Consider the following 15,343-nt stretch of genomic DNA (forward strand, 5'->3'; position numbering starts at 1 on the left):
CACACACATTCAGACACACTGTTAACACCACACGTCTCTCTCACACACACACACACACCCAGCCACTCACACAGAGCTATATTTGTGTCCCCAAACAGCCCCACCCAAAAGCTACTGGGATCAGTACAGGCAACGTGACTGAGAAATGTCACAAACCCTATGGCTGAAAGACACATAGGCAGACCTATATGGTTTTTATTGCTCAGGACTTCAAATAGGATTAAACAGCTGAACTTTAAGCAGTCCCACGGAAAGAAAAACACAATTAATGTTCCCTAAACCACGCTTAACTTCAGAGAGAGGGAAATACTAGGGTTCCCTCCTAACCACTAACCAACTATTTGGGCTATTCTCACTAGCTATGTGACCACAATCATCCCGCTTCCAGCTCCCTAAAGTCTTAAAGATTTGAATCTGTCTGCTTGATTGGCATGTACTGTATGTGCTAACATTAATTATAGCAGAGTTTATTTATCTAAAATGTTTTATTGTAAATACTATATTTAAACTAATGTTTAGTGACTGTACATTTTACGTGCATTTACTGCATTTATTGAGACTATTGCACGACAACAACACAAGATATTCACCAGAACATGTCATGCTTACCAAGCTACAGTACATAAAAACACCAGTTATTCAATGTACATTTCCTATTGTCTGAGTCTCTGTTGGTCTGTGTCGGGCTGTCTGTCTCTGTCGGTCTGCCTCTGTCGGTCTGTCTCTGTCGGTCTGTCGCTGTCGGTCTGTCTGTCTCTGTCGGTCGGTCTGTCTGGGTCGGTCTGTCTCGGTCGGTCTGTCTATCTGTGTCGGTCTTCTGTGTCAGTCTGTCTGTCTGTGTCGGTCTGTCTGTCTGTGTCGGTCTGTCTGTCTGTGTCTGTCTGTGTCTGTGTGTCTGCGTCTGTCTGTCTGTCTGTCTGTCTGTCTGTCTGTCTGTCTGTCTGTCTGTCTGTCTGTCTGTCTGTCTGTCTGTCTGTCTGTCTGTCTGTCTGTGTCTGTGTGTCTGCGTCTGTCTGTCTGTCTGTCTGTCTGTCTGTCTGTCTGTCTGTCTGTCTGTCTGTCTGTCTGTCTGTCTGTCTGTCTGTCGGTCGGTCGGTCTGTCGGTCTGTCGGTCTGTCGGTCTGTCGGTCTGTGTCTGCATCTGTCTATCTGTCTGTGTCCGTTAGACTCTGTCCTGTCATCTGGACTCTTAATGTAGGCTTTTTCCAACACCATACATGTATACGTTTATGTGGCCTGCAGAACTCAGTCAAAATTATATAGGACAGTAAAAAGTCTAAAAAGCAACATGTTATAGAGAGTGTTGGCAGATGTCCCCTAGTCCGGCTATGGCTGTAGCTAAGCAGCTGTTACGAAAGTGTGTAATGTGTGTGTGTGTGTGCGCGCATGTGTGTGTACAGCTGAAAAGTCTCACACCCATTGCCCTGCCAATCAGGATATAGCTAGGGACTTGCATTTAAAGCAGGGCGAGAGGATTAAACTATTAAATTAAACCTGTCATTTGATATGACAGCCTATGAGGCTAGAGCTGCACGTAACATAGTAATGCTACAGGCAGGTCTGGGAACAGACTTAACACAGACATTGTAAGCATTCACACCCACACACTGGGTGTTACTGAAGCAGCAGCCCAGTGGTTGGATCAGGAGGAAATATTAACTTATTTTGGGAGAAAATTAAAAGCTTTTCACTTCGCCTTGACTATTACAACACAGGCACAGACTGCTGGGTGTTACAGTATGTAGCAGCCATAAGATCTGGGACAGGGGTACTTTGATGTGGCTGTGGCGGGGATTAGGTTAGGATGGGTGTGGTTATAATAGGCTACAGTATAGGTGCAGAAGGCTGATTGATACCAGAGATTGTTGAATAGTGAGAGATGAGGATGCTAAGAGCTACAATGTTCCCCACTCCCAAGGCTCTCTAGAACCAGGAGTGAAGAACAGTGGCTATGCGTCATTCAGGGCAGGTGGAGCACCTGTTTAGCTAAAAGATATATACACATATAAAAAAAAAAGTATAATAAATGGTTATTATTTTGGCATTAATACGTGTCACATATCAGTTTGCAAACAATGTAAAAAAACAAAAACATCTTTGAGTTAATAAAGCCACATACTGTACATGATCTCCTTTTTGTTTTCTTGAGTAAGGCAGCTCCAAAATGCAGGTGTTTCAGCCTACCTCAGTGCTTTCTATGATGGTAGGGCAGCCAGCGGAAAATACGGAGCGTAGGGGTTGGTAATGTTCTCTATTTGTGCCGTGATTGGCTCAGTGTTCTCACACTCATGGGGACACTACGTCACAGCAAAACCTACGGATAGAGCTAAATAAAATTCAAGCCCGTTGGGTGCTGCCATAGACGTTAGAAGTGCACATCCAAGAAGGCTCAAGGTCATTGGCCACAGATAAAATTACATCAAATCACATTATATCTACAGTAGCTTTGATTGGACTGATCATGTCAACATCATACTTTCAAAATCTTAGCTAGCAGTCATCATCATGCGTCAAGTCGACAATCTACTGGCAAATACTTTTTAATCCTTGTCATGTGAAGAGAAATTATAGATAAAATGTATCGGTGCTCATCAACCATTGTACATAAACATTACACAACAAGTTAGAAATTGCAAATTCAACAATAAGTGCTAAGGTGCCACTGCAGCCAGGTGTGTCACAGCCATGTGTGACCGGGAGACCCATGAGACGGCGCACAATTGGCCCAGCATCGTCCAGGTTAGGGGAGGGTTTGGCCGTCCGGGATTTCCTTGTCTCATCATGCTCTAGCGGACTTCGGACTTCGGTCATCAGTGTTTCCTCCAACACATTGGTGCGACTAGCTTCCGGGCTAAGCGAGCAGTGCGTCAAGAAGCAGTGTGGCTTGGCTCTCGACCTTCACTGAGTCCGTAGAGCAGTTGCAGCGATGAGACAAGATCGTAACTACCAATTGGATATCACGAAAAAGGGGGTAACGCCATGGGCCACACAAGTTTGAATAAATTGTCCATGCCGTCCATCCAGCATGACTTCTGCTGCATTTAAAACAACTGGAAACTCGGAACTGGGAAATCTCAGACTTGTGAGTTCAAGACAACTGGGAACTTAGATAAAACTAGCTCCGACAGGGAAAATACGGAAAATTATTTTCAACGGTCATCTAACTCGGAAATCCAAGTCAGGATTTTGGGACTCCTTCTAGAGCCCACAAGAAGGACCGTTGCACCACCTTCCTGTTCAAGTGAGCACAGCACAACAAGGTGAGTTCAAAATGTCTTGTACGCTGCTGCATAAATTCTTGCCCGGTTGGTCAGTTTGGTCGGACGGCCAGCTCTAGGCAGAGTCTGGGTAGTTCCATATTTTTCAATTTCCCAATGAAAATGCCTTTGGAAATGTTCAACACTCTAGAAATTGTTTTATACACTTTCCCAGATAATATGCCTCATCACAATTATATCTTGGAGATCTATGGACAGTTCCTTGGACTTCATGGTATAGTTTCTGCTCTGACATGCACTGTCAACTGTGGGTCCTTATATAGACAGGTGTGTTTCTTTCTAAATCATGTCCAAACAATTGACTTGGTTACAGGTGGACTCCACCAAGTTGTAGTGACATATGAAGGGTGATCAAGGTAAATTGGATGCACCCGAGCTCAATTTTGAATGTCATAGCAAAGGGATGTGAATACTTATTAGATATTTATGTATTCCATTTTCAATAAATTTGCTACATTTTCTAAAAACATTATTTCACTTTGTCATTATGGGGTATTCAGTGTGCAGACGGGTGAAAAAAATCTATATTTAATCCATTTTGAATTCAGGCTGAAACACAACAAAATGTGGAATAAGTCAAGGGGTATGATTACTTTCTGAAAACACTTTAGTTCAATATAAAGCCACCAAGGTTTATTTAGAAATCAGGTGCTGTTACATATCCCTTTTTCAGCTATGGGGTTTATCAGCACAAACTATAAACCCTACCAATCCACTCCTTGCTCCACCAAGACTTCTCCCATCTAGGACAGGGAAAGACCCGTGGCTAGGTGGTAAGAACAGCTGGTGGCTGTCGCATATTAGGAAATAAAAAATATATAAAAAAATGCACAGCTGTGTGTGTGCATGTTTGCGTGTGCACGTCTTGGTGGAGCTGAGATTGCTGACTCCATTCCTTTGAGGAGCTTTCGGCTGTGAACTGAGCCATATACACTGAGCCCTCCAGCTGCCCAAGCACACACACGTGCGCACACACACACACACACACACACGATGCACACACATACCCACACACACATACAGCTGCAGTGACCATGGTGGAGAAGAGGGGAAATCCGCTAACAGTGTGTGAACCACAGATCAGCACCCTCAGGCTCACAAACAAATACATTCTCAGACCATTCAGCGGCAGACGAGCGTAGAGTCCTAAGATAAGTCCTAAGCATGGCTGGAAAAGTTCCTCTGACTCACATGGAATCTCAAACAGCCTAAGGTACACAGAGTACAGAGACATATACATGGGTGTGTGTTCTCAGGTGCCTGTGCCTAAGACCCTGAACCCTATAGGGCAGGATGAAATGGGAGAAACTGGTAAAAACACAACTTCCATGTTCACGTGGCACAACCGGAGTGAACTTTTTCCTTTGCCAGTCAGAATAAAAGTCAAACCTTGACCCCTGTAGGACAGACAAAGAGTCAGACAGAGAGAGACAGAGAGACAAAAAGACAGAGAATAACAGATAGAGAGGGAGTCCTACCCTACCTTGTCCCATGTAAGCTCCAGTGAGGGCCTCTTTGGCGGTTCCGAAGCCCAGCTCCCTGCACACCACGCTAGCTGAGACTCGGTTCCACACGTGGTCTACGATGGTCCCCCACTTCCCCTCCTTCAGCACCTCCACCCGGCCCTCACCCAGCCTGGGGCCAGCCTTCAGACGCACCGGCTAGAGGGGGAGAGGAGAGAGAGAGCGAGAGAGAGTCAGAATGAGCGAGAGAGACAGCGAGAGACCGGAAGACAGAGAAAGAGAGAGAGAGACACAGAGAGACAGAGAGACAGAAAGACAGAGAGAGACAGAGAGTGTCAGCATCATGTATGACTAGACTGTATTATTGTCTAAGAATGTTTTGTATCTTATGTTTGTGCAGAACACAGGAAAAGTGTCTAGGACTTGGCTCTTAGCACAGTGATGCATGATGTGTGTGTGTGTCTATGTTTTTATGTGTGCGTGTACCTGTCTCTTACCACAATTGGGTGGGGTGCCTGGGGTCTTCCAGATGACATACGTGCAAACTGCGGTCCCGGTACACACCTCGCCACCGCATGTCTCCCACTCTTACAGGGGGTGGGGCTATGTGGAATGGACAGCTGAGCGTGACACTCTGATAGGCTGGTCTCTGACCCCAGGCAGTGAACCTTCTCTACCCAGAAACCCTTTTTACGAGCCATGAGGCTCAGCCTAGGAAGTGGGAGAGAAGAGGTCATAAATGTCATATAGCGCTTTATAACACATAACCTGTGCATAGCTAACGTCTGTCATGTCAGTTCCATGAAGGAGAGGAACAAGACAAGAACTGTCCAGTAACACTTCATTTAAACACTCTACATAATGCATTATAAGCACATTTAAAAATCACAAGGCATTATAATACAAAATGATATTACAAAATGATCAACATCTGGAGAAAAAAATAATTTGTAGTTAGTTGAGATGTTCAAACGTTGACTAGGTCTTACCTTGTGGATGGATCAGCAACCTTGGTGTCCCAGATTTTCCTGTGAAGAAACAGGAACATTAAGAAAGGATGTTAGTATCTCTTCTGTTTACTAGTTGAGGTTTCATGAAACACATGTTATTCCTGTGAGGTGAGATGACTAAATCTTGCCTACAGAATCAGCGTTTGTAGAAGACAACTGTGTCATGTGTTTGGCAGTGGTGTAAAGTACTTAGGTAAAAATACTTTAAAGTACTACTTAATTCGTTTTTTTGGGGTATCTGTACTTTACTTTACTATTTATATTTTTGACAACTTTTACTTTCACTCCACTACATTCCTAAAGAAAATAATGTACTTTTTACTCCTTACATTTTCCGTGACACCCACAAGTACTAGTTCCATTTTGAATACTTAGCAGGACAGGAAAATTGTCTAATTCACCCACTTATCAAGAGAACATCCCCGGTCATCCCTACTACCTCTGATCTGGCAGACTCACTAAACACAAATGCTTCGTTTGTAAAGGATGTCCGAGTGTTGAAGTGCGCCCCTGGCTATCCGTACATTTAAAAAAATCAAGAAAACCGTGCTTTGAAATGAGTTATACTTTTACTTTTGATACTTAAGTATATTTTAGTGATTACATTTACTTTTGGTACTTAAGTACATTAAAAACCAAATACTTTAAAACTTTTTCTGAAGTAGTATTTTACTGGGCGACATTCACTTTTACTTGAGTCATTTTCTTTTAAAGTATCTTTACTTTTACTAAAGTATGACTATTGGGTACCTTTTCCACCACTGGTGCTTGGTTAATGCCACACAGAATGATACCCACACACTGTAGATATCTGGTGTTTGGATAATATGATCCATGCCACACAAAATGATACCCCCACACACACACAGTTTATTAGCCATATCGGTGGGCATGTGTTGTTGATGAACACAGATGGGTGAAGCATTCCCTACACCTCACAAACTGGCCTCACATTTGGTTAATATGGTCCATGCCACACAGAATTACAGCCAAACACATTGTCAAAAACAAAAGCCACCTTGTTGGGCATGTGCTGTTTGTGTACATGGACACAGACAGTACCAGTTATGTCCGAGAAGCATCTGTACCTGACATACTGGCCGTACGGATGTCAACAAGTATAAATACACTTACATAGACAAATATGTCAGCCTACAGAAAGGCCCATCTGTGTTGTGCTACAGTAAATCTTTGTGTGTGCGTGCATGTGTGTGCGTAGGTGGTATTTTGGTGACCATGAGTGGCATAGTTAGAATAAGAACAAACTCATTTTCCCCTGTTCTCTCTGACCACCACGTCCTGGCTCTCGCTGCTTTACTTTGGGGTGTAGATATTTGCATCAGGAATGTCTAGTTTAGGTCTGTGTGTATGTTTAGAATGAGTGGTCAGAGTGTAGGCCTATGTACCACATACAGCAGTATGTTAAGTACTGTCAGCTAAGCCAGGCTTCAAGGGAAAAACAATGATCTCTGTTGCCAACGTGAGGGTATAGGTCTGCTCAATCAACTGGGTTGTATTCATTAGGCAACAACTCTAAGGAAACAGACTGAAACAGGGATGGACTACCTGTTTTCGTTTTCCATTTAAAAAGTTGCTAGACTGTTAGAAAAAAGGTGCTATCTAGAGCCTACAACGGTTTTTTGGCTGGCCCCATAGGAGAACAATCTTTCCACATAGGGTTCTACATGGAACCCAACATGGTTCTACCTGGAACCAAAAAGGTTCTACCTGGGACCAAATAGGTTTGCCTATGGGGACAGCCAAAGAACCCTTTTGGAACCCTTTTTTTGAACAGTATACGTTTGGCCATAATGAATATGACCCTGGTGTGGTGTTGCTGGGGTGTTGGTAACATGACAAAATAAGAACTCTTAAATCACTCTTACTTGGCATCTTACAAGAACATTGCTGGTACAACAACATTTGTAAATAACTGGATCACTAGGAATGGATTCAAGAATAAACACCGGGCATTTTGAAACAACTCTTTAACCTAACCAACCATGCATAGGCTATATGCAAATGTGACTTTGAACAGCTATGAGCGACATTGATGGGAAAATGTTGAAACAAAACCCCCAAACGCACACAAACAAACACTCAGTGTTGGCACACTTTAACCAAAAGAACCGGTCAGGCCGTCCTAGAAACGAAATAAATGAAAGACCCGAATGAACTTTGATTCATAAAACATTTAGGCCAGAGTCCATTCCTGGCACTCCATCACAGGCATAGCCAAGACGTGCCCAAAAGGAATCCCCTGTTGATTCTCTCTCTCTCTCAACACACACACGGTCGATCAGCATCAAAGCAGCCGTCCCTCAGTTCCCGCAACAGGAGTGCCAAACAGGAGTTGAGATAGACCACACACACACCTCAGTCAGTTGCACTTAGGGAAACAAATACATCTACAAATAACACAGGATATTTGGATTTCCATCATGAAACTAAAAAACATTTCTGCCTTTCTAGTCACATGCTACAAACAAGGATGTTGGAATCAAGAGATTCAAATTGTTATTAAGTAAGTGGTACTTCAGCCATTTTTTTGTTTACTTTAGTCAACTTTTTGGTCCAAGTATTGATTGAACTAAAAAAAGCTTAGTTTTCCAAACTTAGCTCCAACTTGAGAACAGTGCTTTTAACATAAAATGTTTTCAACTTACATATTTGACACACATGATTATATTGTGCATGCTTATTTATACAGTAATTCATATTCAATATGTATTCACCTGGGATTTGAACTCACAACCTCTTGGTTCATGGCATTCTAATCTTCCTGCTATGCCAAAATGTCTGTGTCAATGACTGATTTTACCTGTGTTGTTGCACTTCAAAGCAAATAACTATGTTATTTATCATAGTGATTAAGGAGTAACATTAAAACAGAGTAATATACCCCATCAATATCAGACAACTATACAGAAAAGCCAAAAATTGCTGAAATAAGTAACTCAAATAATGATGGGAGAGTAGTCAGATTAAATGATAATTGACACAGACATGGAGATGTATCAGGAAGATCTGAATGCCATGAACATAGAGGTTGTAAGTTCAAATCCCAGGTGAGGACATGTTGAAAATTAATTACTGTACAAATGAGCATTCACAATGTAATCATATATGTGAATTATGTAAGTTGAAAACTTTGTTTTTTTAAGTGCTGTGTGTAACTAGTTTCACAGCCTTTTTTTGTTGGTAAAATGCCGAAATAACAATTTCTAGTTGAATAAACATATGAGACAAGTTGACAGAATTTTTGGAGCTAAGTTTGGGCCAACTGATTTCTCTTAGTTCAGGTAACACTTCGACTGAAAAGTTGAGTAAACAAAAAAAAAGGCTGTGGAACCAATTACTTAATAAAAAGAGTTGAAACAGCCAGTTCTCTGTCAGTAGTTCACTCGGTATAACATACTATTGGGAGTCAACAACCAATCATATTCACCTGAAGAAAACTGACATCACGCCCAATGGGCCAATAGATAACGAGCCTACCCTCGGAAGCCCCGCCTCCGTGGCTATAATACCAGGGCTCATATTCATTTTCATAAATTCTTCGCTCTTCAGCTTGCCTGAAAATAGAAAGTCACAAACTTTTCAAGCACACGATGAGTACGAGATTCTGCTCCAACTTAGGTGTCTGTTAGTGGGGAGAGACAAGTCGTCACCCAAGATTAGGGTTCCCCAACTGGCGGCACGTGGGTTGTTTTATTTGGCCCCCAAAGTTTTCTGAGCAAAAAAATAGTATTTATTGGTATAGAGTAAATTTTTTTGTTGTTGGACATAAAAGACTATAAAAACACCAGGAAATCAGCTACAAGTGATTTTAATTTAAGACATTTGTTCCCAAGTATTCCTACGCATAACACACATACACGTGATCATATATAAATTTAAGGAAGGTTTGAAATTATTATTTTAGTCAAACATTATATCTGTTTGGGCTTCTAGCGATCAATTTTCAGTCTACAAATTCTTTGTAATTATGTTCCGGCCCCCCGACCATCTGCTCAAGCAACAAATCGCCCCGTGGCTGAATCTAGTTGATGATACCTGTCCTAGAAGTTGCGAGATTTGGGTCTTGGTATTGTTTTTTTTTATTTTGTAGAAGCTGACTACTTTCTGCTCTGCTTGTGTAGCCAGTGCTCCTTGCTTGAGTAAGATGGCCAGCGGGAAGAAAGAGTAAGTTACAAAAAGGCTAGAGGTCAGGACAGAGCAGCAGCGCTGGTTGGAGTTGATAGGGGTGTCATCCCAGCCAATTGAGGCTCATTCCAGTTTCTCATTCCAGTTTCTCTGGCAGTGTCCAGAAGGGTTGAAATACTATCCCTGGTTGGCTCTGGAGGGTTTTCAGAGTGTGAATCAGATGACATCAGTCTGGGGCAGCCTAAAGCCCTGGCTTTGTATTCGGCAGGGGAGAGTGAACCATTGGTGGTTAATTGGTGGCTAACTAGCTACCAGCTATCAGTCGGCTAATCTTTAACTCGGAAAGCTCTCCCCAGTTCGTACAACGCGTTTCAAACCAGAGCATACCGAACCTATGTTTCTCTACATATCCCCGGATTCCTACCGCAAACTCTGAACCCATTCATCTGGATCATGGCAGCTAGCTAACCGGAACCCGGGTTGACTACTCCTGGCTAACGTTTCCGTCCCGGAGCAAGCACCAACTAGCCTGGAGCTAGCCCATGCTAGACCCATCTCCCGGCTAGGGCTCCTGGGCTACTCCTGAAGCCCACTCCTCGGCTATAATATCCGGACCCCTTCTACTGCCGGTACGAGGCACGGAACCCCGCCGATCCTTCACGACTGGAATACCGACATAATCTGCCCGAGGATCCCAACAGGCCCCTCAGGCGCGACGTCCCCTGAAGGCCCATTCTGCTAACCGCGGCCTGCTAGCTATCTATAGCATATTGGACTGTTAGCCGTTCCATCGGCCAGTTTCTTGGACCACTATACCCATTTTGCCAATTGGACTTGGACCCCTCTGCTACTTGGAACCCTACTAATTCCACGACTGGTCTATCGACGTCACCGCACGAGGAGGCAAAAACAGACTTTTTCCCCATCGCGACGTCCCTCTAAGGCCCTTATGCTAGCTGGCTAGCCCCGGCCTGCTAACTGCTAGCTTGCTAGCACCGGCCTGCTAACTGTCTGAATCGCCGTGTCCCCAGTCAGCCCAACCACTCACTGGACCCCTATGATCACTCGGCTACGCATGCCTCTCCCTAATATCAATATGCCTTGTCCATTACTGTCCTGGGTAGTGATTACTGTCTTATTTCACTGTAGAGCCTCTAGCCCTGCTCAATATGCCTTAACCAACCATTTATTTCCACCTCCCACATATGCGGTGACATCACCTGGTTTAAGCGTCTCTAGAGACTATATCTCTCTCTTCATTACTCAATGCCTAGGTTTACCTCCAATGTACTCTCTTCCTACCATACCTTTGTCTGTACATTGTGCCTTGAATCTATGCTATCGTGCCCAGAAACCTGCTCCCTTTACTCTCTGTTCCGAACGTGCTTTACTCTCTGTTCCGAAGACGGCCAGTTCTTATAGCCTTTAGCCGCACCCTTATCCTACTTCTCCTCTGTTCCTCTGGTGATGTAGAGGTTAATCCAGGACCTGAGGTGCCTAGCTCCACTCCTACTCCCCAGGTGCTCTCATTTGTTGACTTCTGTAACCGTAGAAGCCTTGGGTTCATGCATGTTAACATTAGAAGCCTACTCCCTAAGTTTGCTTTATTCAGTGCTTTAGCACATTTTGCCAACCCGGATGTCTTAGCCGTGTCTGAATCCTGGCTTAGGAAAACCACCAAAACCCCTGAAATTTCCATCCCTAACTATAACATTTTCCGCCAAGATAGAACTGCCAAAGGGGGTGGTGTTGCAATCTACTGCAGAGATAGCCTGCAGAGTTCTATCTTACTATCCAGGTCTGTACCAAAACAATTCGAGCTTCTACTTCAAAAAATTCCCCTTTCCAGAAATACGTCTCTCACCGTTGCCGCTTGCAATAGACCACCCTCTGCCCCCAGCTGTGCCCTGGAAACCAAATGTGAATTGATTGCTCCCCATCTATCTTCTGAGCTCGTCCTGCTAGGTGACCTAAACTGGGACATGCTTAACACCCCGGCCATCCTACAATCTAAGCTTGATGCCCTCAATCTCACACAAATTATTAATGAACCTACCAGGTACAACCCCAAATCCGTAAACACGGGCACCCTCATAGATATCATCCTAACTAACTTGCCCTCCAAATACACCTCTGCTGTTTCCAAACCAAGATCTCAGCGATCACTGCCTCATTGCCTGCATCCGTATTGGGTCTGCGGTCAAACGACCACCCCTCATCACTGTCAAATGCTCCCTAAAACACTTCTGCGAACAGGCCTTTCTAATTGACCTGGCCTGGGTATCCAGGAATGACATTGACTTCATCCCGTCAGTAGAGGATGCCTGGTTATTCTTTAAAAGTGCCTTCCTCACCATCTTAAATAAGCATGCTCCATTCAAAAAAAATTGAAATAGGAATAGATATAGCCCTTGGTTCATTCCAGACCTGTCTGCCCTTGACCAGCACAAAAACATCCTGTGGCGTTCTGCATTAGCATCGAATATGCAACTTTTTAGGGAAGTTAGGAACCAATATACACAGGCAGTTAGGAAAGCTAAGGCTAGCTTTTTCAAACAGAAATTTGCATCCTGTAGTACAAACTCAAGAAACTTCTGGGACACTGTAAAGTCCATGGAGAATAATAGCACCTCCTCCCAGCTGCCCACTGCACTGAGGCTAGGAAACACTGTCACTACCGATAAATCCACAATAATTGAGAATTTCAATAAGCATTTTTCTACGGCTGGCCATGCTTTCCACCTGGCTACCCCTACCCCGGTCAACAGCCCTGCGCTCCCTATAGCAACTCGCCCAAACCTCCCCCACTTCTCCTTCACCCAAATCCAGATAGCTGATGTTCTGAAAGAGCTGCAAAATCTGGACCCCTACAAATCAGCCGGGCTAGACAATCTGGACCCTCTCTTTCTAAAATGATCTGCCGAAATTGTTGCAAATCCTATTACTAGCCTGTTCAACCTCTCTTTCGTATCGTCTGAGATTCCCATAGATTGGAAAAGCTGCCGCGATCATCCCCCTCTTCAAAGGGGGAGACAATCTAGACTCAAACTGCTACAGACCTATACATATTCTACTCTGCCTTTCTAAGGTCTTTGATAGCCAAGTTAACTAACAGATTACCAACCATTTCGAATCTCACCGTACTTTTTCCGCTATGCAATCTGGTTTCAGAGCTGGTCATGGGTGCACCTCAGCCACGCTCAAAGTCCTTAACGATATCATAACCGCCATCGATAAGAGACATTACTGTGCAACCGTATTCATCGACCTGGCTAAGGCTTTTGACTCTGTCAATCACAACATTCTTATTGGCAGACTCAACAGCCTTGGTTTCTCAAATGATTGCCTCGCCTGGTTCACCAACTACTTCTCCGATAGAGTTCAGTATGTCAAATCGGAGGGCCTGTTGTCCGGACCTCTGGCAGTCTCTATGGGGGTGCCACAGGATTCAATTCTTGGGCCGACTCTCTTCTCTGTATACATCAATGATGTCGCTCTCGCTGCTATTGATTCTTTGATCCACCTCTACGCAGACGACACCATTCTGTATACTTCTGGCCCTTCGTTGTACACTGTGTTAAAAAACCTCCAGATGAGCTTCAATGCCATACACCTCTCCTTCTGTGGCCTCCAACTGCTCTGAAATGCAAGTAAAACTAAATGCATGCTCTTCAACCGATCGCTGCCAGCACCTGCCCGCCCGTCCAGCATCACTACTCTGGACAGTTCTGACTTAGATAATGTGGACAACTACAAATACCTAGGTGTCTGGTTAGACTGTAAACTCTCCTTCCAGACTCACATTAAACATCTCCAATCCAAAATTAAATCTAGAATCGGCTTCCTATTTCGCAACAAAGCATCCTTCACTCATGCTGCCAAACATACCCTTGTAAAACTGACCATCCTACCGATCCTCGAATTCGGCGACGTCATTTACAAAATAGCCTCCAACACTCTACTCAACAAATTGGATGCAGTCTATCACAGTGCCATCCGTTTTGTCACCAAAGCCCCATATACTACCCACCACTGCGACCAGTATGATCTCGTTGGCTGGCCCTCACTTCATACTCGTCGCCAAACCCACTGGCTCCAGGTCATCTACAAGTCTCTGCTAGGTAAAGCCCCGCCTTATCTCAGCTCACTGGTCACTCACTCAGCACCCACCCGTAGCACGCGCTCCAGCAGGTACATCTCACTGGTCACCCCCAAAGCCAATTCCTCCTTTGGCCGCCTCTCCTTCCAGTTCTCTGCTGCCAATGACTGGAACGAACTGCAAAAATCTCTGAAGCTGGAGACTCTTACCTCCCTCAGTAGCTTTAAGCACCAGCTGTCAGAGCAGCTCACAGATCACTGCACCTGTACATAGCTCATCTGTAAATAGCCCATCCAATCTACCTTATCCCCATACTGTATTTATTTATTTATCTTGCTCCTTTGCACCCAAGTATCTCAACTTGCACATTCATCTTCTGCACATCCTACCATTCCAGTGTTTAATTGCTATATTGTAATTACTTTGCCACCATGGCCTATTTATTGCCTTATCTCTCTTATCCTACCTAATTTGCACATGCTGTATATAGATTTTTCTACTGTATCATTGATTGTATGTTTGTTTGTTCCATGTGTAACTCTTTGTTGTTGTATGTGTCGAACTGCTTTGCTTTATCTTGGCCAGGTCGCAGTTGTAAATGACAACTTTTTCTCAACTAGCCTACCTGGTTAAATAAAGGTGAAATATATATATTTTTTTAATTAGCCTTTGATGGAGCTGTGTCGTAGGGCGGCAGCCCACCTGGGGGTGGATTGGCTGTCTTCTTCCCCACAGTGGAGTTCCTCCAGGTTTGGGGGAAGGTATTTACACGTGATGGGAAACTGAGGCTCTCTGAGGGCTTCAGCGCTTTCACCAAATTTCAGAAAAACGGTTCATTACTCGGAGCGTCATTATCTGTTTACAATGCACATTAGTGACATCTGCTGGTCGGCAATAAATAGCAGCATTTGATTAGATTTAAATTTTAGTCATTTAGCAGACACTCTTAATCAGAGCGACTTACACTTAGTACATTCATTTTAAGATAGCTAGGTGGGACAACAACATACCATATTCATAGTAAGTACATTGCGCAAAATGGTAGGCAGCATCATTTGGATATGTGTGCAACAAAAGTTGAACATTCACCTTCTGCTACCCTTTCTGTCAAGACGTCTACGCATACAGTTTAATAACAGCCATGATTCGAACCAGGTACTGCAGTGACACCTCTTGCACTGAGATGCAGTGTCTTAGACGACTGTGCCACTCGGGAGCGTTTGCCTCCCAGCATAGATAAATAGATAGATAAATCCAACTTATGCACCACACAGAACACACTGCAACTGCCTCAGCAACGGAATGATGCAAGGCAAATGCTCCCTAGTGGCACAGTGGTCTAAGACA

The 15,343-nt window shown here is 43.9% G+C and overlaps 1 protein-coding gene across 1 annotated transcript in view; it reads right to left on the reverse strand.

Annotated features, from left to right (window-relative positions):
- The window catches only part of loxl4 (lysyl oxidase-like 4), a 56,805-nt gene that overhangs the window by 17,920 nt on the left and 23,542 nt on the right, over positions 1 to 15,343 (reverse strand). Inside the window, exons 4-6 of the mRNA XM_038990875.1 lie at positions 5,731 to 5,769; positions 5,239 to 5,452; positions 4,762 to 4,939 (exon numbers count right to left, since the gene is read on the reverse strand). Of these exons, the coding sequence (XP_038846803.1) occupies positions 4,762 to 4,939; positions 5,239 to 5,452; positions 5,731 to 5,769 (431 nt within the window). The remainder of the gene's footprint in view (positions 1 to 4,761; positions 4,940 to 5,238; positions 5,453 to 5,730; positions 5,770 to 15,343) is intronic.

Source organism: Salvelinus namaycush, chromosome 4 (assembly GCF_016432855.1).
Source record: "Salvelinus namaycush isolate Seneca chromosome 4, SaNama_1.0, whole genome shotgun sequence".
Lineage (NCBI taxonomy): Eukaryota > Metazoa > Chordata > Actinopteri > Salmoniformes > Salmonidae > Salvelinus > Salvelinus namaycush.